Source organism: Microcebus murinus, chromosome 27, assembly GCF_040939455.1.
Source record: "Microcebus murinus isolate Inina chromosome 27, M.murinus_Inina_mat1.0, whole genome shotgun sequence".
NCBI lineage: Eukaryota > Metazoa > Chordata > Mammalia > Primates > Cheirogaleidae > Microcebus > Microcebus murinus.
This window is the reverse complement of record NC_134130.1, coordinates 18,175,219-18,200,898: the sequence shown is the minus strand read 5'-3', so window position 1 is coordinate 18,200,898 and position 25,680 is coordinate 18,175,219. Positions and strand designations below refer to the sequence as shown.

The following is a 25,680-nucleotide window of genomic DNA, read 5'->3' as shown; positions in this document are numbered from 1 at the left end:
ACTAAATAATCCTCTAGTGGCCTGGCAGAAACAGTGAATTTTCCTAAGTGCCTTTTTTTTTTTAAGTAGTGCTTTGGGCATAAGGGAAAATATAGTCTATTTCTAGAACTATGTTTTCACCATGGCTGGATACTAAGTATTTGCCAGCTCCCTTTTTATAAATGTGAGAGATTCTTTGAAGAATAACCCTAACTAAAATCTATTATGACTCCCTAAGTTTTAAAATATCTAAATTTAGTAAAGGACTAAAAGCAAACACTGTTTTAGAAAACTGAATTTAGCAAACTAACTTAAATTTTGTGCTTTGTGAATTACCTATAAAAATAAACTTTCCCATTATTTTCACCCAACGCATTATTTAAAAATAGTTCATTATAATTACATTTTGATACTGAAGAAAAACAAGGCTTAAAAACTATTATCCAGTTTGCTTGGTGTAGACCTGTTTTTAAAAAAATAAACCATTCATTTCTCAGGAAGTGATCATAGAATAAAATTATGCTCAAATGTTCAAATATTTTAATTTCCTCTTGAATTCATTTGCTAATAATTGTGTGTGTGTGTGTGTTTCTGTGGGTTTTTTTAAGGTTTGGACAGAAGGGTAAAGCAATTAGGATTGAGAGAGTCGTCTATACTGGTAAAGAAGGCAAGAGTTCTCAGGGATGTCCCATTGCTAAATGGGTAAGTGTGATTTGACAAGGCTTTGGCCTTCGATCTTGAGCCTTTTTATGTATATGTCTAACCCTGAGAATTGAGTTATCCAGATCCAGGAGTCATGCCAGTTGAGAAAAATATCGCCTACATTTTTTTATCATGTGTTATTTCTTAAGAAGGCAGATGAGCTTTAAAATCATGAACACACTGCAATTAACTGAAAGAATTTAGTGGTGAGGAGGGCTCCCATTCCCAGTGTGTGCTAAAAGTATAATTCTCCTTGGAATGTGAGGAAGCGGTTCTTAACTGTCAGTCGATCTTTATGTGGTCATTCGTGAAAACCTTTACCTGTGCGCCTTCCGTCTGGCCGCAGCCTCCGCGCAGGCAGCGCGTGCCCGCCGGTTGTCCGGCCCAGCCCGCCGGACGCAGGGCCCGGCTCCGCCTGCTTTGGGGCGCAGACGGCGGCGCTGCCCCCCGCGAGCCGGGCCGGAGCCGCTCTGGGGCGCAGACGGCGGCGCTGCCTCCCCCGGTCCGGGCCGGAGCCGCTCTGGGGCGCAGACGGCGGCGCTGCCTCCCCCGGGCCGGGCCGGAGCCGCTCTGGGGCGCAGACGGCAGCGCTGCCTCCCCCGGTCCGGGCCGGAGCCGCTCTGGGGCGCAGACGGTGTTGCTGCCTCCCGCGGGCCGGGCGAGCCGCTCTGGGGCGCAGACGGCGGCGCTGCCTCCCGCGAGCCGGGCCGGAGCCGCTCTGGGGCGCAGACGGCGGCGCTGCCTCCCGCGAGCCGGGCCGGAGCCGCTCTGGGGCGCAGACGGCGGCGCTGCCTCCCGCGAGCCGGGCCGGAGCCGCTCTGGGGCGCAGACGGCGGCGCTGCCTCCCGCGGGCCGGGCCGGAGCCGCTCTGGGGCGCAGACGGCGGCGCTGCCCCCCGCGGGCCGGGCGAGCCGCTCTGGGGCGCAGACGGCAGCGCTGCCTCCCGCGAGCCGGGCCGGAGCCGCTCTGGGGCGCAGACGGGCGGCGCTGCCTCCCCCGGGCCGGGCCGGAGCCGCTCTGGGGCGCAGACGGCAGCGCTGCCTCCCGCGGGCCGGGCCGGAGGGCGCGCGGGCGTCGGGGGCTCCCCCGCGCGAGTGACCTTGTTCTGTTTGGCCGGCGGGCGGGCCCACGGCTGTCCGCACAGGTGGTGCGCAGGAGCTGCGGCGACGAGAAGCTGCTGTGCCTGGTGCGGGAGCGAGCCGGCCACACCTGCGCGGCCGCCGTCATCGTGGTGCTCATCCTGGTGTGGGAAGGCATCCCGCGCGCTCTGGCCGACACCCTGTACGCGGAGCTCACCGAGACGCTGCGGAGGTGCGGCGCGCTCACCACCCGCCGGTGCGCCCTGAACGAAGAGTAAGTGAGGGCCGGCCCTGCCCTGGCGCCCCGGGGGAGGGAGGCTGCTCTGGCCGGAGCGCAGGAGCCCAGCCGCGGTTTGCTGTCGTAAAATGGGGCTCAAGTGCCTGTTGCACGGTGACGTGGTAAGAGGTTGTGTCTGCTGACATGAATCGTTTGGGTTGTTTCATTAGTTAATATTTTGTGTGCTCAGAATTCAGCCATTAATTGGGAGTTTACTAGAAGTCTGAGTGTCTGTACACACAGGGCTTCGATTGCACCATAGACTTGAGATGGTTTGTGAGCTTCTGCTGCAAGTGACAGCCGCGCGCTGCCACCGTGTTATTGGTGCCACTTCTGGGTTGCAGTGTCTGAGGCAGAAAGTAAGTTTGGTGAGAAACTTTGGGATTCTTTTGTGAAGAACCTTAATATATATATAGCAAACATAAAAATAAAGGGCCTATAAAAGTCCTGTAGAAATAGAACTGAGTTTTACTTCTATGCCATTATTTCCACAATGGTGATCAAAATTGCTTCCACTTTTGCTGGGCTACATGATCAAGAAATTACTTACTACGGTTATACATCATTTTCCAGGAATAAAAAGCTTGGACTAGGACAGCAAGGGCATGCAGTTAGATATAGTTAGTGCATCTGGATTGCTAATATTTTTTGTTTTTTAAACTTCATCCACTTTGTAAGAAATCTGAACTTTCACCTGGAGGAAGCTTCGTTTTTAATACTCCTCTGCTATACTCTTCCTGTATAACATTAAAATATAGGGAAATTCACAGAGCTACCCTGAAATCGTACAGTCGTTCTTTTGATCATAATTGGTTCTAAAATTACTTTAATTTTACGCTTCTTTCTTTAGTCTGTTTTCCTCTGTATCCACCAACTGCAAAATAGTTTGCTGCGCTTATGGAGATAGCCATGCTGCTCACAGCAGCAACCCTTTGCTAACCAAATGTATTCTTGTGCTGGCTCTAGCTCTACCTGCTACAGTTTTTCTGACTTTTATGTTAACACAGTTTTTCTCTCTGGGATATGGGAGCAAATCAACTATAAATAATCTGTTTAGGAAAAGTATTCTTCCTGTATGGAAGTGTGACTTGACTTTCTATGATATGGTCCAAACTTCATGCTGTGTATCTGACTGCCATCAGTATACTTTTGAAAACAATTATTCAGAAGGTAGAAATTTTTTTTGTATTTTTTTTTGGAGACAGAGTCTCGCTCTGGTGCCTGAGCTAGAGTGCGGTGGCATCAGCCTCACTCACAACAACCTCAAACTCCTGGGCTCAAGCGATCCTCTTGCCTCAGCCTCCCGAGAAGCTGGGACTACAGGCATGCGCCACCATGCCCGGCTAATATTTTATATATATTTTTTTAGTTGTCCAGCTAATTTCTTTCTATGGAAGGTAGAAGTTCATTCGTAACACATGACTTATGGGCTGCCTTAGATGTAAAATACCTTTTAATCTACCCTAGCTCTCATATTCTTTCTTAGAAATATATATACATAGGCACCTTTAATCAGAAAGAAAATAAAAGTTAAGGTAGCTTGGGCCCATATTAGAAATAGCATTTCTTGCTCAGCATTCAGTCCTAATGCATTGTTTTTAAAGCAGAAATCATCTTATACTTGATAGTTTGAAGTTCTAAATCACTAAAGTTCTAAATCCAACTAAAGAACTTCTTATGAAAATGACAGTTGTTCTTTTATTTAAATTTCTTTAATTTTCATTAATATTATACACCTGATATTTTTTTCCCTGAAGGCTTTTCCTTAGTTTCCTATAAATGCCATTGTCTGAAATGGAATCTGACACATATAAAAAATTTATGTTAAATTTCCTAAATGCTATTATATTGCATCTGAAAACCATGAACAACAATTGGACCAGGGTCTTAGAAAAGTTGTAATTTGTTTAACTGGTCTAAACAGGAGGCAAGTACAAAACTATTAAAAGACATGCTTCAAAGAGTAAGACATTTAAAGGTCTAGCTACACACTTTTAATTACTTAGATAATTTTAAGCCTGCGCTCCTATGCATACTAAGATCAGTTCTCCAAATTAAAAATTTTATACTTATTAATAAACACGTGGTTAAAATAGACACTTATCCAATGGCAATAGAGACTTCACTATTTCACTAGAAATAGCTTTTGAAGTTCCTTCCAGCCCGTAAATAAATTTTATTTCATGGCCGGGAGAAGTTAAAATTAAGATTTTTTTGCCAAGAATGGAGTATAATCTCAGATGGGGACTGCTGACTCTGTTTCCTGTTCAAAAGCTGTATGAACCTCAGTGAGTTCTTACAAATAAATCTCTGTGCCCACGTGTACCGTCACCACCCGCTGTGAGTCCAGAAAAGATCTCTGAGAGTATCTTTCAGTGAGAAAGTCACAAACTGATTTTTACGTTGCCTTTGAGCCAAACCAGCTGTTTCTTCTTTAGCCATTTCCCTTTGAGATTTCCGTCTTATGACTAAGCCTAACCGGTATTTTTTGGCATGTAAGAGTTGTGGGCGTCAGTCTATCATTATGAGGAACTGGAAGCCAGAAGTGCCTTCTGCCATGGTGGGTGATTTTAAACATTTTAAGAAACTTTATGTTACAAAATTTTCAAACATCCCTAAAAGGAAGGAAAGAATCCCATGAGCCTATCACATGGCTTCAATGTTTATCAACATTGTATCAAGACTGTCTTATGTGCTTCTCTCACACTTCTATCCCACACCCCATTAGCATTTTAAAAGGTGAAAGATTTATTCTGAAGAGAAAACAGAGCATCTCACTAGTATTTCAAAGCAAAACACAGATAGTATATCATCTCACCCATAAACACTTTAGTATGTCTATCAGATAAACACTTTTTTACAGAACCTACTCATAATGTCATTATCATTCATCTCAAAATTGGCAGTGATTCTTTAATATCATTTAATATTCACACCATGTCTGTTCAAATTCCCTGATCAGATCCTATTTCAGAAAAATACACCAAGATAAAAAGATGTTGAGAAAAGTAAGTCCTTGCTCTCGATTGATACTTTGAGTGGAATTGTTCCAGTTTAGAAGATAAATTATATGATTTACAGATCTCTTTATTTATAATAGTTTCCCCTCCTCTCTTTTTTTAATTAATTTATTTGTTAAAGAGAGTGTGATTTCTCTCTGTAAAAGCTCCCACATTCTAGATTTGGCTGATTTCATCTTTGTTTTGGTTGTTATTCCTCCACCCCCAGTATCTTCTGTAGATGGATAGAGTGATATTTACATAATATGTGTATATATGCACATATGTATGCATTGGTAAAAATGCTTCAAAGTGGTGCTGAATGAAGTCTCCCGCTTATTTTTCTTTTTTCAGCACATTACGGGGGTAAAAATGTTTAGGTTACATACATTGCCTTTGCCCCACCCCCGAGTCAGAGCTTCAAGCTTCAAGTCCATCCCCCAGATGGTGCACACCGCACCCATTAGGTGTCAATATACCAATCGCCTCCTCCCCCTCCTACCTGCCTGACACCTGATGAATGTTATTCCTATATGTGCACTTAAATGTTAAGTCAGTTAATACCAGTTTGCTGGTGAGTACATGTGGTGCTTGTTTTTCCATTCTTGCGATACTTCACTTAGCAGAATGGGCTCCAGCTCTATCCAGGATAACACAAGAGGTGCTAGATCACCGTTGTTTTTTGTGGTTGCGTAGAACACTGTGGTATACATATAGCACATTTTATTAATCCACTCGCATATTGATGGGTACTTGGGTTGTTTCCACATCTTTGCAATTGTGAATTGTGCTGCTATAAACATTCTAGCGCAGATGTCTTTTTTATAGAATGTCCTTTGTTCCTTTAGGTAGATTCCCTAGTTCTTTATATCCATTAGGAGACACATAATGTGAGCTTGGTTCCAATTTTAGTGATGTGAAGAATGTTAAGTGTGTTCAGGACTCATCAGCTTGATCCGTCATAAAGTTCCCCACTGGACTTCGTCCTGATAGCTTTGCATCAAGTGATGGTCATTGCCTGTTTCTATTATTTTGTTAGTGTGCAAATTGATAGTTTTTTTTTCTTTTTTAATGTTGTATAAATTTAATTTTTTTGCTAGTTTTTCTATACTGCCTACATTTGAATAATTGACTTAATTTTTACTTTAAAGATATTTTACAATTAGAAGTCGAAATGGTAAATCATAGGTTAAGAATTTTTTAAAAGGTATTATATGGACAATCATTTTTATTATATTTGCTTTATTGATCTATTATTTAACCATGAGTCAAATTCCAAGTCATATTAAAATGACCATGATGTGCTAATTTTAACAATATTTGAAAGACCACTATATAAATAAAAATGTATTTTAGAAATAGCCACGTTACATGGAAAATAAACTTGACATTACTCTACCATGTTTCTACTAATTGAGATATAATTCACATACTATAAAATTCACCCTTTTAGAGTACCCAGTTCAACGGTTTTAGTATATTCACAAAGTTGTGCAACCATCACCTCTACCTGGTTCCAGAGCATTTTGATCAATACCAAAGGAAAACCCAGTATTAAGCAGCCATTCCCAGTCTCCCCTCCTCTGAATGGCAACCGCTAATTGACTTTTGGTCGCTGTAGATTTACCTATTCTGGGCATTTCATATTAATGAAGTCATAAAATATTTGGTCTTTCTGTGTGGCTTCTTTCATGTACCTTAATGACCTTAATGTTTTCAAAGCTCATCCATGTTGTAACACAAATCAGTACTTTCCCCCCCTTTTTAAGGCTGAATAATATTTCATTGTATATATATACCACATTTTCTTTATCCATTTGTCAGTTAATTGACATTTGGGTTGTTTCCACTTTTTAGCTATTATTAATATAAATGCTGCTATGAATATCTATGTACATAGTTTTGTGTAGACACATGTTTTTAGTTCTCTTGGGTATACACCTAGAAGTCATATTGTTGGTAATATGGTAACTGTATATGTAACTTTTTGAAGATTTGTCAAATTGTTTTCCAAATCAGCTCTGCCACTTTACATTTCTGCCAACTATACAAGAAGGTTCCAGTGTCTCCACATTCTCAGGAAAACTAGTTACTGTCTGTCTTTTTTTATTATAACCATCCCGATGAGTGTGAAATTTATCTCATGGTTTTGATTTGCATTTTCCTAATGATTAATGATGCTAGCATCTTTCCGTGTGTATATTGGCTATTCATATATCTTCTTTGGAGAAAAGTCTACTTAAATATATTTTCCCACTTTTAAATTGTATTGTTTCTTTTTAGAGCTATTTGAGGTTTTAATGTGTTCTTGATACTAGAACTTTATCAACTGTATGGTTTGTAGACATTTTCTCTTATTCTGTAGATTCTTTTCATTTTGATAATGTCTAAAGCACAAAAGTTGTACATTTTGATTTTGGTGACACTCAATTTCTATTTGTTAATTGGTTGCTTGTGCTTTTTGGTGTCATATCTAAGAAACCATTGCCTAATTCCAGATGTCAAAGGTTTGTACCTATGCTTTCTTCTCAGAGTATCATAGTTTTACCTCTTACATTTACAGCTTTGATCAATGTTGAGTTCATTAGATGGCATAAGATAAGAGTCCAGCTTCATTCTTTTCCAAACAGCAGTCTGGTTGTCTCAGCACCATTTTTGAAGAGACTGTTTTTTTCTCTATTAAATTATCTGGTCACCCTTGTTGAAAATTAATTGACCAAGAGGTATGGGTTTATTTCTGATTCAGTTTCATTTTATTGTTCTACATATGTCTGTCCTTCTGCCAGTACCATACTGTGTTGCTTCCTGTAGCTTTTTAGTAAATTTTGAAATTAGAACAGGTAAGTCTTCTAATTTCATTCTTCTTTTGCAAGATTGTTTGGGCTGCTCTGGGTTCCTTGCATTTCCATGTGAATTTAAGATCAGTTTGTCAGTTTCTTCACTGGGATTTTAATGAGTTCTGTTGAATCTGTAGATCAATTTGGGAAGTACTGATATCTTTACTAGGTGTTCCAATTTATGAACACAGGTTGGCTTTCCAATTATTTAGGTTTTTAATTTCCTTTAATAGTGTTTTGGAGGTTTCAGTGTAAAAGCCCTATATTTTTATTAAAATTTTGTCAAGTATTTTATTCTTTTTGATGCTAACACAAATGGATTATTTTATTCATTGATAGTGTACAGTCATGTTTGATTTTTATATATTGGTCTTATATCCAGACAACTTGAACTAGTTTATTAATGCTAATTTCTTGGGGTAGCTTCCTTAGGATTCACTACATATATGATAGAAATAGTTTTATTTCTTCCTTTCCAATATGAGTGTCTTTTTTTTTCTTTTTCTTGCCTAATTACCCCAGTTAGAACCTCTAGAAAGTGTCGAATCAAATTATCAAGAGCAGACATCCTTGTCTTATTCCTCATTTTCAGTTTTTCCTCCATTAAGTATGATGCTAATAACTATATTTTTAAGACTCTCTGATCAAGTTCAGAAATTTCCTTCTATTAGTTGCTTGCGTATTTTTTTATTATGAAATAATGTTGGACTTTTCCCAAATACTGTATCTGCATCTGCTGAAATGATCCTGTGGTTCTTCTCATTTATTCTGTTAATATGGTATATTATATTGATTCATTTTTCACATTGGACTAACATTGCATTTCTGGGATAAATCCCACCTGACCATAGTGTGTACTTTTTATATGTTGCTGGATTCAGTTTGCTAGTATTTTATTGAGGATTTTTGCACCTATATTGATAAGGTCTATTGGTCTATAGTTTTTTTGTGGTTTTTTTTTTTTTTTGATGTACTTGATTTTAGTGTCATAATAATTCTGGCTTCATAGAATGCATGCAGAAATGTTCCCTTGGAAGAGTTTGTAAAGGATCGGTATTAATTCTTTAAATGTTTGATTGAATTCGCTAGCAAAGTCATCTAGTCTAGGGCTTTCCTTTATGGGAATGTAAAAAAAAAGATTATTTTTTAAAGCAGTTTTAGAATCATAGTAAAACTGAGTGGAAGTTATAGAGCTTTCCCACATACCTGCCAGCCCTGTGCACACATAACCTCCCTCATTGCCAACATCCCCACCAGAGTGGCGCATTGGTTACAGTCAATGAACCTACATTGACCCATTATTATCACTCAGATTTCATGGTCTACATTAGGATTATTCTTGGTGTCATATTTTATATGGATTTAGATACATGTTTAATGACATATATTCACCCTTACAGTAACATACAGAATAGCTTCATTGCCCTAAAAATCCTCTGTATTCCACCTGTTCATCTCTCCCTCACTGATAATCCTTGGAAGCCAATGATCTTTTTACTGTGTCTATAGTTTTACCTATTCCAGAATGTCATACAGTTGGGAGCAGACAGTATGTAGCCTTTTCAGAAAGAAACGAGACTGGTTTTTTTCACTTAGTAATATTCATTTAAGATTCCTTTATGTCTTGACAGCTCATTTCTTTTTTAGCATTGAATATTATACATTGTCTGCATATACCACAGTTTATTTATCCATGAACCTACTGAAAAACATTTTGGTAGCTTCCAGGTTTGGTCTATTATGAATTATAAATATCTGTGCAGGTTTTTGTGTGGACCAAGTTTTCAGCTCCTTCTGTCAAATACCATGGAGCACAATTGCTGGATTGGTGGTGAGAGTATGTTTAGATTTGTAAGAAACTGCCAACTATCTTCAAAAGTGACTATACAATTTTACATTCCCACTACCAATGAATGGGACCATTTGCTAAAAAGATAACTTTGCTTCATTGTAGTGCCTTTGCTACTTTGTCAAAGATCAGCTGACAGTATTTATGAGGTCTATTTCTAGCCTTTCTATTCTATCCATTGTTTTATTTGTCCTTTCACCAGTACCACACTGTCCTGATTACTTGAGTTTTATAATACATCTTTCAATTATGTAGTATCAGTCCTCTGACATTGTTCTTTTTGTTCAATATTAAGTTGGCTATTCTGGGTCTTTTACCTCTTTTTATGAACTTTAAAATCAGTTTGTCAATATCACCAAACAACTTGCTAGAATTTTGATGGGGAGATTACATTGAATTTCTAGATCAAGTTGGAAATAACTGACGTTTTGACAATATTGAGTCTTCTATCCATGAACATGGAATATCTCTGCATTTATTTAGTGGACTTCTTTCATTAGAGTTTTGTAGTTTTCCTCATATAAACCTTGTGCATATTATATTAGATTTATCCATAAGTATGTTATTTTGGGGGGGGTGCCTATATAAACGATAATGTATTTTTAATGTCAAATTCTACTTATTCATTGCTGGTATGCAAAAAAAGTGATCATTTTTTGTATGTTAACATTGTACCCTGCAACCATGCTATAATTATGTACTGGATCCAGGTTTTTTGTCAACTGTTTTGATTTTCTAGGTGATCATGCCATTTGTGAACAAAGATAGTTTGATTTCTTCCTTCCCAATCTGTACACATTTCATTTCCTTTTCTTGTCTTAATTGTATTAGCTAAAATATCCAGTACAGTGTTGAAAACCAGTGATGAGAGGCATATTCTTGCCTTGTTCCTGATCTTAGCGGGAACAAGAGTTTATCACCATTAAATATGTTAGCTGTAGGGTTTTTATAGATGATACTTATCAAGTTGAAGAAGTTCCCCTCTATTCCTACTTTACTAAGAGTTTTTGGGGGGAGTGTTTTAATCATAAATGGGTGTTGGATTTTGTTAAGTGCTTTTTCTGCATTTATTACCATGTGGCTTATCTTCTTTAGCTTGTTAATGCAATAAATCACATTAATTGATTTTTAAATTTTGAACCAAGCTGGCATACCTGGGGTAAATCCCACTTGATTGTAGTATAGTATTGTTTGTATAAATTGTGGGATTCAATTAGCCATTTGGTAATGATTTTTACACCCATGTTCATGGTTGATATTAATCTCTTGTTGTCTTGTGAATACTTTTTCTGGGTTTGGCATTAAGGTAATTCTGGCCTCAGAATGAGTTATGAAATATATTTCCTCTGATTCTATCTTCTGAAAGAGATCACAGAGAACTGGTATATCTTCTTCTTTAAATATTTGATATAATTCACCAATGAACCCATGTGGGGCTTGTGCTTTCTGTTTTGGAAAGTTACTGATTCAATTTCTTTAATAGATATTTAGATTGTCTGTTTCTTCTTGTCTGAGTATTGACAGGTTATAGCTTTCAAGGAATTGTTTCATTTCATCTAAATATTCAAATCTGGGTACATAGATTTGTTCATAATATTCCTTTAATGTCTATGGGGTCTGTAGTGATGCCCCCTCTTTCATCTCTGATACTGCAGTGGGTATTTCTCTTCCCCCAGGTCAGCAGTGTCTTATCTAGCTCATCTAGGTTAATAGATTCTGCTGAAGTTGTGGTGTTTTTCAAAATGTTTTCTTTCCCCTCCTTCTGTGGCAGCATGAAGGGATTTTTCTCCAACATTCATCATGATAACCTTATCAGGCTCCTTGGAGGTAAAAAGTAACAGCAGTGAAGTGTGAGGACCTCTCTATGACTGGATGACTCTGGAAATTTTAACTGTGAGTTATCTGCACTGAGCTTCTAGCAGTTCATTGATTACAGCTTGGGTTTTACTATCACAGCACTTGTTCCCAGAGGTTTCTGTCCATGGGGTTCTGCTCTAGTGAGTTGTGACTCTTCGTATCTGCTGCATCTCAGATTTTATTAGGGCAGTGATTTGCCCTGTGATCTCACTTCTCTGACAAATCTAAGTAACTAATGTTGTTGATTTTTTTAGTTTGTTCAGCATTTTCCTGTTAGGATGAAGTGGCAATTTCCAAGCTTCCTCCAGACCAGACCAGAAACTAGAAGTCCTGTGCAGGCTTTTTGATCACTAATTCAATGTTTTTACTTGTTGTAGGTATGTTCAGATTTCCTGTTTCCTCTTGAGTCAGTTTTAGCAGTTTATGTCTTTCCAGGAGTTTGTCCTTGAAATTTATCCTAGATTATCTAATTTTCTGAAGTATAATTTTTACAGTATTTCTTTTAAATGCTTTTGTATATATACATATATATATAAGATCAGTAGTAATTTCTACTTTTTCATTCCTGATTTTAGTAATTTGAGTCTTCTCATTTTTTATCTACCTAAAGTTTTTTTTTAATTTTGTTGAGCTTTTCAAAGAACTATCCTTTGATTTCTTTAATTTTTTTTATTGCTTTTCTCTTCTGTATTTCATTAATTTCTACTTTAATCTTTAGTATTTCCTTCATTTTGCTTGTTTTAGGTTTAGTTCGCTCTTCTTTTTTAGTTTAAGGTAGAAAGTTAGTTTATTGATTTGAGAACTTTCTTCTCCTTTACTAGGAGGCATTTGCAGCTATGAATGTCCCTCCGTTTCTGTGTTAGCATCACCTTATAAAATTTGGGAATGTAGAGTTTTCATTTACTACAAAGTACTCTCTAATTTTCTTCATGATTATTTCTTTGTTCTTTGATATAGGAATGTGTTGTTTTTATTTTTACACATTTATTACTCAACTTTGCTTCTGTTACTCATTTGTAATTTTCACTGTCATCAGCCTACTTTGCATGATTTTGACAATATTTAGACTTATCACTTGACAAATAATGTGTTCTCGAGAATGTTCCAGGTACCCTTGAGAAGAATGTGTGTATTTATTCTGCTGTTGGGTGGAATTTTTTGCAGATGTTTGTTAGATTTAGTTGGTTTATAGTATTTTTCACAACCTCTGTTTCCTTTTTGATATTCTAGTCCTATCCATTAATGAGTGGAATACAGAATTGTCTATTTCTCCCTTTAATTCTGCCATTTATTTGCTCCATGTACTTTGGTGGTCTGTTGCTAAGTATATATGTTTATAATTATACATCATCTAAATGCATTGACCTTTTTATCACTCTAAGATTACTTGTTTGTGTTAATAATACCGTCTTAATATCTATTTTGTCTGATATTAGTGTAGCCACTCTAGCTCACTTTTTTTTAATGGTAAGAACTAAATTTATTAGAAAGTCCCCTTTAAAACTGGTATAATTAAATGAAAATAACTTTATGAATTCAACATTAAGAGGAAAACATTCGATCATGTGAATGTCAAGAAAAGAAAAGCCACATTTTGCAGGATGCACATGGGAGGCAGGGGTTTATGAAGACCGTTTAATTTTGAATAATACTAATGTCAACTTCATGGGTCCCTCCCCAAAGTGGCTTCTTGTTTTCCTTTGGCTTAGTCATCTTACTCTGTCAACAAGGCTAGAACAAATTAATTTGGTACCTGAAAATATTATTTTCACTTCTACAGGAGACTAACTGAAATTATAGGCATTTACAATGGCATTAAATTTTAGAAGTACGGCTGTGACCATAACAGTGTTTTCACAGTGTAGGTGCAGCTATCCAGGTGCTTGTGCGGCCCTGGGCTCCACGAGGGCACCTGTAAGGGCTTCCTGTCCCATCCAGACCTAGTTTCATATTGTAGTTGGCATTTATGGTGGCAGCAACAATGCAGTTATGTCCTGATTCACTAAAGTCCATACTGTATTCTGACTTCTTCAGTTTTTCCCTAATGTCCTTTTTCTGTTCCGGACCCTGTTTGGGATGCCAGGCTGCGTTCCATCATCTCGACTCCTTGGGTCCCTCTAGACCATGGCATGTCTCAGCCTTTTCCTGGTTTTCCGTGACCTTGATGGGTTTGAGGAGTGCTGCTCAGGTGTTCTGTAGAATGCCCCTTCCATTTGGGTTTGTCCGATTCTTTCTCTCATGGTTAGTCTGGGGCTCTAAGCTGTGCAGAGGAACTACCGAAGTGAAATGTTGTTTCTATCAAGGAATGTACTAGAACATAATTCATGCATAACAGTGTTAGCCTGGGTCACCCAGCCAGGTAGTGTTTGTCAGATTCTTCTGCACAGGATATATATTTAATCATTTATTTATACCAGTGTGGACTTATGGATATTTACACTTTTTATTTGCTCAATTTGTTCCAGCTTTGTCCTTTGGGAGTTCTGTTAGTTGGCTCGTGTGTCCATTTGACATATCCCATAGTGACTTTTATCCATTGGGGACATATCCCATGTTTTAGTTTGTTTTTGAGCACTTTCTTACCTTCTAGCACAGTAAGACCTTCTAGATTCTTCTTGTACATTTCCTGTTCCAGCCCCGGACTCAGCCGTTTCTGCAAGGAGCTCTGGCTTCATTTATGGGAGAGTGGTAGGACTGCTCTTTTTTTTTTCAGTGTCCCTACCACTTTCTTCTAATCTTTCCATAACCACCCTAACCATAGGAACCAATTTATTTCCCCCTGATTCTTTAGTATTCTGTTTAGGGCCTTCAAAACCTGCCTCTAAGATTGAAGCTCTTCATCACATTTGGAGGCCCTTCCTAAATATCTCTCACTTTTCTTTCATATTTCTACTGAACAGCACAGTTTTTTCCCTTCCCTGGCACCTATAGAGTATCAGCAGTAAGTTGAAAGGAAAGGAACACAGAGGAGACCGAGAGAAGTAAGCTAAGCTCTCTCTCGAGCAGCATGTTATTTTTAATTAATGCTGCTGCCATTTCTCACGCTCCCAGCCAAATGGCTGCAACAAGAGTTGTGTTGGCATCTGCGACAGCAAGTGGAGGGGAGCAGCAGTTACAGGGAGGGGGTGACCGCCCCCCACCCCGAGTCTGGGTGCACTTTGGAGCAAGTCTCAATTCACACGCAGATCGCCAAGTGTGGCACGTCTGTGGGCTGGAACTCGACTGCTATAGAAACGTCCCTGGGACGGGCGGCGATTCCTACTTGCCAGCACACTGAAGGCCTTTGAAGAAGACCTTTCCTGGTGAGTTCCCTGCGGTCGCACGCAGGGCCAGCTATGGGGAGCTCTGGAGTCAAAATGAGCACAACTCCCACCCCCAGTACCTTGTTGCTCATTTCCAGAAAGGACAGACATCCAAGGGCGGAGTCCACCCCTCTGTCTTTGTTTTGGCTCAGTTGTTCCCTCTTCATGCCCACTCTTTGGATTATTAGTCCTGGGCTCCCCTAAAAATGTCAGATGGTTTCCTTTGTGTTTGGCTCCACGAACGGTTCTTAAGGGCCAAATGCCTGCCAGTGCCCACGGCTGACACTAGAGGAGCAAAGAGGGACGAGATATGGCTCACGGTCAAGTGCAGAGATGGCATCAGACTGTGCGATGTTGTAGTGTCCAGACCAACATTTTCATGGTCTGTTACATACGTAGATTCTGTCGCTTGTATCTATTTGTTATTTTTCAGAAGTTTATCATTTGTTTCTAGACAAGTATACTTACTGAGCCCTGGTTGGTGACAGAATTCCAAGCAATGCTTTGAGTGCAGATGAGCCAAGATGGCTCTTGTCAGCACTGAACAGTCAGAATAGGAGACAGGCTAGACGGGGGACGGCATGCAGATGTCCTCGTCAGTTAATCCAGGCTGGGCCAGATCAAGGGGGCTGGCCCTGGGGAATGAGCCAGGAAGCAAAAATCACCAAGAGAAGCAATCGGAGCAGGAGTGCAGAACTGGAGAAAGGGATCCGAGCTGGGGTGGAGACGTGAACAGGACTGTGGTGCTCTGGCCCGGAGGGGACAGGGAAAGCAGGGCCAGGCAGGCAAAGCCAGAGGCTCGCAGACCATGGTCACAGGCAGAAGACGGCAGCGTCGTTCCCTAAGAGGCGGTTTGCTTTGACCAAGACTTCCCGCCTTGGATGTGCTTTTATTAACAGTTCCCAGATCAAGAAACGTACATTGCCAGCAGCACCCTCCTCGTGCCTCCGAAACACGTGAGGTTCCCCTTGGCGACCCTATTCAGGCCTTGCTGTCCCAGTCTGGAGGGCCCAGAAGCCCCACAGGACAGACAAGGGTGTGTGTGTGTGAGCTCTACTTTTCCTGGAAAATAGGGACACGATTTCAAAAATATTCATGTGAGGCCAGGCGTGGTGGCTCACGCCTGTAATCCTATCACTCTGGGAGGCCGGGACAGGCGGATTGCTCAAGGTCAGGAGTTCGAAACCAGCCTGAGCAAGAGCGAGACCCTGTCTCTACTAAAAATAGAAAGAAATTAATTGGCCAACTAATATATATAGAAAAAATTAGCCGGGCATGGTGGCACATGCCTGTAGTCCCAGCTACTCGGGAGGGTGAGGCAGGAGGGTCACTTGAGCCCAGGAGTTTGAGGTTGCTGTGAGCGAGGCTGACGCCACGGCACTCTAGCCCAGGCAACAGAGTGAGAGTCTGTCTCAAAAAAAAAAACAACAAAAAAACCCACATTCATGTGCATTTTTCTTTTGTCCTTCTATGTGACCTTCTCCCTGAGAGACGCAAGGCATCGTCCACCTAGGGGACAGAGGGACCGCTTGGTAGGGAGGAAATGCATAAGGACTGTTTTGGAAAGAAAGCAAAGAGAAATCTCCTGACCTTCAAAATTGTGTGCTGTGTAAAGTCAACAGCGGGGTGGAGAGCCAGGCGTTGCTGGGAAAGGAGTGATGTTCCCAGTCCTCTGGCTTCCCCTTGGCGTGGCCGGGGCAGGCGAGCAAAGGGGTTATCTGGCCTCGGTGATTGTCGGGTAGTGGATGGCAGAGAGAAAAGTGAAAACAGAAGATGGGAAGAGGGACTAGAGACTGTCGGTCTTGCAACCCTGTTTCCTCTTCTAGAATATTAATATCTGGCTACCTATCTTTGTATCCATCTATCCAGCTGCACACACAATGTACATATGTGTGATTATAACATGCATGTTACATTGTGATAACATGCAGCACGGGGCATCCCTGCACAGTTAGGAAGGGGAGGTGTGCAGCTGGGCTGTGTGCAGGTCTGCCTGCCCGGCTCCGCTGAGCTGCCCCTGCACTCCCCGCTGTGTGGCCACCACAGCACGTGTCAGGAGACCCACCGGAGCCGGCTGCGGTCACCGCACAGCAGAGGCCGAGCGGGGACACATGGAGGGTGCAGCAAGGACATGGCGGGGAGCCCAGCGCCAGCAAGGACGGAGAGGAGGCGGGTCCTGCATCCCAGCCCAGCCGAAAACGGAAAGCCACAGAGGCTCGGCCACAGCGTCAGCATCACGCACCGGCGGGACATCCGGCGGGACATCCGGCGGCAGGGCGCACCTCACGACAGGCAGCCTGAGGCTCAGCCCCTTCCCCAGTCCAGAAGATTCGTAAGCCCCCATCCACCAGGACACTTTTGGAGAGGGACAAGGGGACAGGGGACACAGGGAGGCACTTGAAAGACCAAGTGACGGTCTCTAAGAGGCTGCGGAAAGTCTGAGGAAACTACGGCGGGCCGGGCTGCGCCGGCGACGTGCTCGGCTGGAGATGCGCCGCCCGCGGCCCCTGCAGGCAGCACAGGAGGACGGGTGGGGCCAGACCACAAGGACACCTCATGTTCTCTGCAAAGCCTGAGTCGCAGCGTGGGGGTTTGTGATCTCACCACACCGGCAGCAAGAATGTCCTGTTTAGCTTCAGAATACTCTGAGCCTGCTGTGGGAGGGTGTCTGTTTTCCTTGAAGTGAAGAAACATGAAGAGAGAGAGAGAGACAGAGGAAAAGAGGGAGAACGGCAGCAAAGGAGCGAGAAAGGCGGCAGGCCGGGCAGCAGGGAGGGACTCGCCGGCCGAGGGGAACCAGCCCCAGCCCCAGGAGCTGCTGGCTGACTTGACCTCCTGGGCGCGCGCCCAGAGTGCAGCGTTTTCAGGGGCCCAGGATCCACTCCATCTTGGCTCGCTGTGACCCTGTCCTCACATTCTGCAGGTGAGGTGCCAGGCCCGGAGAAATGAGCCTCACAGCACGCGAGTACAAGAGCAAGCCGTGAGGAGGGCCACCTCCTTCCTGGGCAGCGCAGGTCCTCAGGCCCTGGGCACAGGGGACCTCCCAGCGCTCAGGGCCAAGGGACAGGCTGTGGGCTGCTTGGGAAACACAGGAGTGCCTCCCGGTGCCTGGACCCTCCCTTCTCCACACACCTGGAGGGGTGACCACTCACCGTTGCTGTGTTTTGGGGTGTGCATTACTGCAGCCTTGTGGGTTGCACCGGGCATCACACATTTCTCTGCTCACGTCCCCTTCCTGGAACAAAGAGCTGCAGGTATCTCTGGCTCTATTTCCGAGGGCCTTCTCCTTGCACCTTCCCCAGGACAGGCTTTTTGGACAGCTCGGTCTTGCAGCCTCTTGCCCCACAGAGGCCCTGTGTTCTGGGCATTCCGGCTCCATCCCACAGCTCTGCCAGCGGCAGGCCCTCGCAGCCAGCCCGTGGCACCGTAGGGCCTGGGAGGGAGAGCACATCACTCCTCTCAGCAAGCGCCCGCAGCGCTGCTCCGATAACAGAGGGGAAACGTGCCCAAGACGGCTCCCCGGCGACGGGCCGCCTCCCAGCGTCTTCGCAGGATGCACCACGTAGCAGCACGCGTCTGCCTGAGCCCGCTGGATACGCACGCACGGGCGCGACCACGGGAGCACTCCACTCCCAGGGGCTGCCCTGCCATAGCTCACCTTTAATTACCATTTGCATATCTTTTCCTTCCTTTCACTTCCAGCCTATTTACATCTGCAAAACTAAAGTGTGTCTCTTGTGGACTACATATAGTTAGATCTTTTTTTTTTACAGAGAAATAAAACATTTTAATTCTTCGTTTTTGGGTGGTTTTTTTTGAACACTGTCATCTTTTTTTTTTTTCCGGCATATTATGGGGGTACAAATTTTAAGGATTCAAGAAATGCCCTTTCCCCCCTCCCCTCACAAGTCTGAGTTTCTGGCATGACCATCCACCAGATGGTGCACATCTCACTCATTATGTATGTATATACCCACCCCCCCTCCCCCCTCCCACCTGCCCAATACCCTATTACTGTAGTACCTATGTGTCCAATTAGGTGCTGCTCAGTTAATACCAGTTTGCTGGTGAGTATATGTGGTGCTTCTTTTTCCATTCTTGGGATACTTCACTTAGTAGTATGGGTTCCAGCTCTAACCAGGAAAATACAAGAAGTGCTATCACCATTTCTTAGAGCTGAATAGTACTCCATAGTATACATATACCACATTTTATCAATCCACTCTTGGATTGATGGGCGCTTGGGCTGTTTCCACAGCCTTGCAATTATGAATTGTGCTGCTATAAACATTCAAGTGCAGGTATCATTTTTGTGGAGTGTCATTGGATCTTTTGGGTAGATGCCCAGTAATGGGATTGCTAGATCAAATGGTAGATCTACTTGTATCGCTTTAAGGTATCTCCATATTGCTTTCCACAGAGGTTGAACTACTTTGCAGTCCCACCAGCAGTGTAGGAGTGTTCCTCTCTCTCCGCATCCACACCAGCATTTGTTGTTTGGGGACTTTTTGATAAAGGCCATTCTCACTGGGGTTAAGTGATATCTCATTATGGTTTTGATTTGCATTTCCCTGATGATTAGAGATGTTGAGCATTTTTTCATGTGTTTGTTGGCCATTCTTCTGTCTTCTTTAGAAAAGTGTCCATTCAAGTCCTTTGCTCACTTTTTAATAGGGTTATTTGATTTTTTTCTTGCTGATTTTCATGAGTTCTAAGTATATTCTAGTTATCAGTCCCTTATCAGATGCGTAAGATGTAAAAATTTTCTCCCATTCTGTAGGTTGTCTGTTTACTTTCATGACTATTTCTTTGGCTGTGCAGAAGCTTTTTAGTTTGATCATGTCCCATTTATTTATTTTTGTTGCTGCTGTGATCGAGTTTGGGGACTTCTTCATAAACTCTTTGCCTAGGTTGATGTCTAGGAGAGTGTTTCCAACATTTTCCTCCAGAATTCTAATAGTTTCATACCTTAGGTATAAGTCTGTTATCCAGCGTGAGTTGATTTTTGTGAGAGGTGAAAGGTGTGGGTCCTGTTTTAGCCTTCTGCAAGTGGCTATCCGGTTTTCCCAGCACCATTTATTGAAAAGGGATTCTTTTCCCCAGCGTATGTTTTTGTCTGCTTTGTCAAAGATTAGATGGCTATATGAGGATGGTTTTATATCAGGATTCTCAGATCTGTTCCACTGGTCAATATTCCTATTTTTGTGCCAATACCAGATTGATTTAATTACTACAGCTTTGTAGTATAGTTTGATATCTGGCATATTAATACCTCGCATTTTGTTTTTGTTGCCTAGAATTGCTTTTGATATTCGGGGTCTTCTTTGGTTCCATACAAAGCATAAAATTATTTTTTCTATATCTGCAAAGAATGCTGATGGGATTTTAATAGGTATTGCATTGAATCTGTAGATCAGTTTGGGTAGTATAGACATTTTAATGATGTTGAGTCTGCCAATCCACAAGCATGGTATATTTTCCATCTGTTTACAACCTCTGCTATTTCCTTCCTCAGTGTTTCATAGTTCTCCCTGTAGAGGTCTTTTACCTCCTTGGTTAAGTATATTCCTAGGTACTTTATTTTCTTTGTTGCTATTGTGAAGGGAATTGAGTCTTTGATTTGGTTCTCAATTTGATTGTTGTTGGCGTATATGAATGCCTCTGATTTCTGTATATTGAGTTTGTAATCTGAGACTTTACTAAATTCATTTATCAGTTCCAGGAGTTTCTTGGTTGAATCTTTGGGGTTTCTAAATACAATATCATATCATCAGCAAACAGTGAAAGTTTGATCTCTTCTGCCCCTATTTGGATACCTTTAATTCCACTTTCCTGTCTGATTGCTGTAGCCAGGACTTCCAGCACTATGTTGCATAGAAGTGGAGATAGTGGGCTGTCTTGTCTGGTTCCAGTTCTAAGTGGGAATGCTTTCAATTTTTCCCCATTGAGTATGATGTTGGCTATGGGTCTGTCATATATGGCTAGAACACAAAGTAAACCTCAAGAAATTTAAAAAAATAGAAATCATACCATGTATCTTCTCAGATCACAGTGGAATGAATAAAAGTAGAAATCAACCGTAACAGAAACTCACATTTCTACACAAAAACATGGAAATTAAACAACCTCCTACTAAATGATTACTTCATAAATGAAGAAATCAAGATGGAAATAAAAAAATTCTCTGAACAAAATGACAATGGAGAGACAAGTTATCGAATCCTCTGGGATACAGCTAAAGCAATTTTGAGAGGAAGGTTTATCTCTATAAATGCCTGTAACCCAAAGTCAAAAAGATCACAAATAGACAATCTAATGAAGTGACTCAAAGAGCTGGAAAAAGAAGAACAGACCTACCCCAAACCCAGCAGAAGAAGTGAAATCAACAAGATCAAATCAGAACTAAACGAAATTGAAAACAGAGAAGCTATTCAGGAGATTAATAAAACAAAAAGTTGGTTCTTTGAAAAAATAAACAAAATTGACACACCATTGGCTAAGCTAACGAAAGCAGAAAAGAGAAATCTCTAATAAGCTCCATCAGGAACAAAAAAGGAGATATCACAACTGATCCCAAAGAGATACAAGATATAATCTATGAATACTACAAAAATCTTTATGCATACAAACTGGAAAATGTGGAGGAAATGGACAAATTTCTAGAAACACACAGCCTCCCTAGGCTCAATCAGGAAGAAATAGATTCCCTGAACAGACCAATCTCAAGAGCTGAAATAGAAACAGCAATTAAAAATCTCCCTAAAAAGAAAAGTCCCAGTCCAGATGGTTTCACACCCGAATTTTACCACACGTACAAAGAAGAACTAGTACCTATCTTGCAGAAACTATTCCATACCATCAAGAAGAATGGAAACCTCCCCGACACCTTTTATGAAATGAATATTACTCTGATACCAAAACCAGGAAAGGATGCAACAAAAAAAGAAAACTACAGACCAATATCCCTAATGAATATAGATGTAAAAATTTTCAACAAAATCTTAGCTAACCGAATCCAGATGCTTATCAAAAAAATAATCCATCACAACCAAGTGGGCTTCATCCCAAGGATGCAGGGATGGTTCAACATACATAAATCTATAAATGTAATTCACCACATAAACAGAAGCAAAAACAGACCACGTGATTCTTTCAATAGATGCAGAAAAGGCTTTTGACACAATTCAACACCCTTTCATGATACGATCACTTAAGTAAATAGGCATAGAAGGAACATACCTAAAAATGATAGTTAGATCTTTTTTATAAATTCATTTGGCCTATCTCTTTTAATCATATTATTTAATTCACATATATTTAATGTAATTATTGATAAGGTTGGATTTTTCTACCATTGTGTCTATATATTTTTTTGAGACAAGAGTCTCACTCTGTTGCCCAGGCTATAGTGCCATGGCATCAGCCTAGCTCACAGCAACCTCCAACTTCTTGGCTCAAGCGATCATCCTGCCTCAGCCTCCCAAGTAGCTGGGACTACAGGCATGCACCACGATACTTGGCTAATTTATATATATATATATATTTTTTTTTTTTTTTAGTTGGCCAATTAATTTCTTTCTATTTTTAGTAGAGACGCGGTCTTGGTCTTGCTCAGGCTGGTTTCGAACTCCTGACCTTGAGCCATCTGCCCGCCTTGCCTCCCAGAGTGCTAGGATTACTGGCGTGAGCCACCAGTCTGGCCTTGTGTCTATATCTTTTGTCTTCTATTTCTGTATTCCTCTATTACTGTGTTTTTGTGTGTGTTTAATCGATATTTTCTAGTCTCTCACTCTAACTCCCTTTTCATTTCTTTTACTACAGTTTTGTGGGTATCACTTTCTTAGTGGCTGCCCAAGGGACTAAAATTAACAAGCTAGTTTGAAGTGATACCAACTTCATTACAGTAATATAAGGAGAGCTGCAAACACTCCTTTTCCTTTGTCCTATTATACAAGTTACGTTTTATGGCCATTAATACAGGTTTATAATGATTGCTTTGTGCGATTGTGTTATATAGGAGAAAAATACAAACAGAAAAATACATATTTTTATATCTACCTACATAACTATCTTTACCGACACTCTACGTTCTTAGGCAGATTTTAGTACCCTCTGGTCTTGTTTCCTCTCAGCCTGAGGATATACTTAGTGTTTTGTAGGGCATGTCTGATAGCAATAAACTCTTTAGTCACTTATCAGAGAAGCCCTAATTTATTATTTATTATTGAAGGATAGATTTGTTAGGTATAGTAGCATTCTTGGTTGGCAGCCTTTTTCTTGAAGCACTTTAATATGTCATCTGCCTGTTTTCCCATATCTCTGATGAGCAATCAGCCGCTCATCTCATTGAGAATCCCTCGTATGTGATGAGTTACTTCTCTCTGGCAGCCTTCACGGTTCTTTGTCTTTGATTGTCAGCAGTTTGCTTATCCTGTTTCTGGGTATGGATGTGTTTGGGTTTATGCTACTTGGAGTTAGTTAAGCTTCTTGAATACGTAGATTAACATTGTTCATCAAATTTGGGGAGTTTTCAGCCCCTATATTTTCAAATATTCTTTTTATTACTTTTCCTCTTCTCTACTTTGGAGACTCCCATGACACATGTGTTCATGTGCTTCATGACATCCCACAAGCCTCTGAGGTTCTGTTTAATTGTCTTCATTCCTTTTTCTGTTTATCAGACTAAATAATTTCAGTTGACCTATCTTCAAGTTCCTTTCCCCCATTTTCCCCTCTCTTCTGCTCAAGTGTGTTGGGACCCTCTGATACACTTTTCATTGTAGTTATCATACTTTTCAGCTTCAGAATTCTGTTCTTTAGATTATAATGTCTCTTTCTCTTGGGTTTATTGCATCTATTAAATGAAATGGCTGACTTAAAGCTGTCCCGCAGTCTCACATCTGGGCTTCTTCATGAATAGCACCCGTTGACTGTTTTTCTTCCTCTATATGGGCCATGCTTCCTTTGTATGTCTCTTCATTGATTGTTGAAAACTGGACATTTTAAATAGCGTGGTAACTCTAGAAATCAGATTCTGCCTCCTCCCCAGAATTTGTTATTATTTCTGGTGGTTGGTTGTCTGTGACTTTTTTCAAACTATTTCTATAAAGTTTGGATTCTTTGTCATATGTAGCCATGAAAGTTTCAACTTGGTTAGCTTAGTGGTCAGCTAATGATTAGACAGAATTCCTTAGGGGCCTGAAACCAGCAAGTCTCCCAGTCTTTGCCAAGGGGTCTGTATCTGCCTTCAACACTCAGCCAGCCTATGGGCAGTCCTGCCTTAGCCTTCATTCCCTGCTGTGCAGGGTCTAGAGTTAGGGACTTTTTGGGTCTTTGGAGAACATGCATACAGTCGTACATATGCACATGGCTTTTTAAATTCACAGGGATGTACTAGAGCTTTTCAAAGCCTCCTATAGACATATTATTTCCCAGGATTTACTTTTAACCTTTTTTGGTTACCCTATTTTTCGCTCCAGCTTTTATCTACCAGCTCAGTCTGCGATAGTATTCAACAGTTCCTCTGCTTATGTTCAAGAAATGTCACCTGGGAAAAGGCTGTTCGCACTAGGTATGCTTCAAGTCAGATCAAACGCAGATAACCTTACAAGTGGGGTCTTCCAGGGAACTACCAAATCGGCCAGATGATGTCAGTTCTCTGGGAATGGGCCTTGGAGGGTATCCAAACCATCTGGCCCCTGCAGTGGCTACAAGGCTGCTGGTTTCCATCATAAATGTGAGTTGTTTTGTTTGAGACTACCGTAGAGCTGTCGGTAACATTAAAGCTCACTGTTCTTATTAAAATTCTGTTATTTTTCTTGAATAAATGCTCCCTGTATTGCTGAAAGCCTTTTGTTAATTTCCATATTTCTGGAAAAGTTGATTCTGACAATATTTATCAGTACTCCAATTGCTTTTATGGAGGAGAGAATTTTCAGAGATCCTTTTCTGCCATTTTTGCTGACATCTATAAAATGATAAATTTTAATATTCCTTTTACATTTATTAGCTAGAATCCTTTAAAGGACTTTTCCTTATCAGCTGTTTTATTACCATGGAATATAGTTTGTAAACAAATGACAGAATAAATATATGGTAAGAGTCTTCAGTTGCCAAATTTCAGAGATTTTAATTTATGTACATTTTGATGAGAAATCATATTTGAGTATCATAATCTGGGTCTAGATGTGCTCCTTGCTATGTCATTACTTTTAGGCTTTTTCAAGTGGGCAGACACATGAAGTAATTATTTTTTAGAAAGAAAATTTAAAGGTTTTCTTTTTTAACTGAAATCATGCACTCATACTGGTTTTTTCCTATTCACAGTTAAGATTACAGGATATTTACTTTTGTTTCACTTTGATACTAAAATTCTTGCTTTTTGACATGAATAATTATTTCTTTATATCACAATATACGTACATAATTTCGAAATAATTCATAAGACTACTTGAATAGTTTTCTTTATAGGTTGTTTTATCATATTATGTTTTTGGTTTCTTTGTTTATATGTCTGTTTATTGTCATTGGGAAATATCTGACTAGTGCTATAAATTCACAATAATACAGTGTTTTAATCAAAAACTAAAAAGCATTCAAATGCCCATCGCTGGTAGAATGGTTCATTTGTGGCACATTCACAGAATGGAATATGGTACTCGATAAAAATGAATAAAGCACAACTACATGCAACAATATGGATAAATCTCTTCTTTTTATAATGTTATAAAAAGAAGCCAGACACAAATAAGCTTATATAATTCTGTATATATCAAGTATAAAAATAGGCAAAACTAATC

General features: G+C 40.8%; 1 protein-coding gene across 1 annotated transcript in view; it reads left to right on the top strand.

Annotated features, from left to right (window-relative positions):
- TET2 (tet methylcytosine dioxygenase 2) overlaps nt 1–25,680 on the top strand; it is a 141,497-nt gene that overhangs the window by 101,455 nt on the left and 14,362 nt on the right. The window contains exons 5-6 of the mRNA XM_020284514.2: nt 588–681; nt 1,826–2,034. Coding sequence (XP_020140103.1) covers nt 588–681; nt 1,826–2,034 — 303 coding nt within the window. The remainder of the gene's footprint in view (nt 1–587; nt 682–1,825; nt 2,035–25,680) is intronic.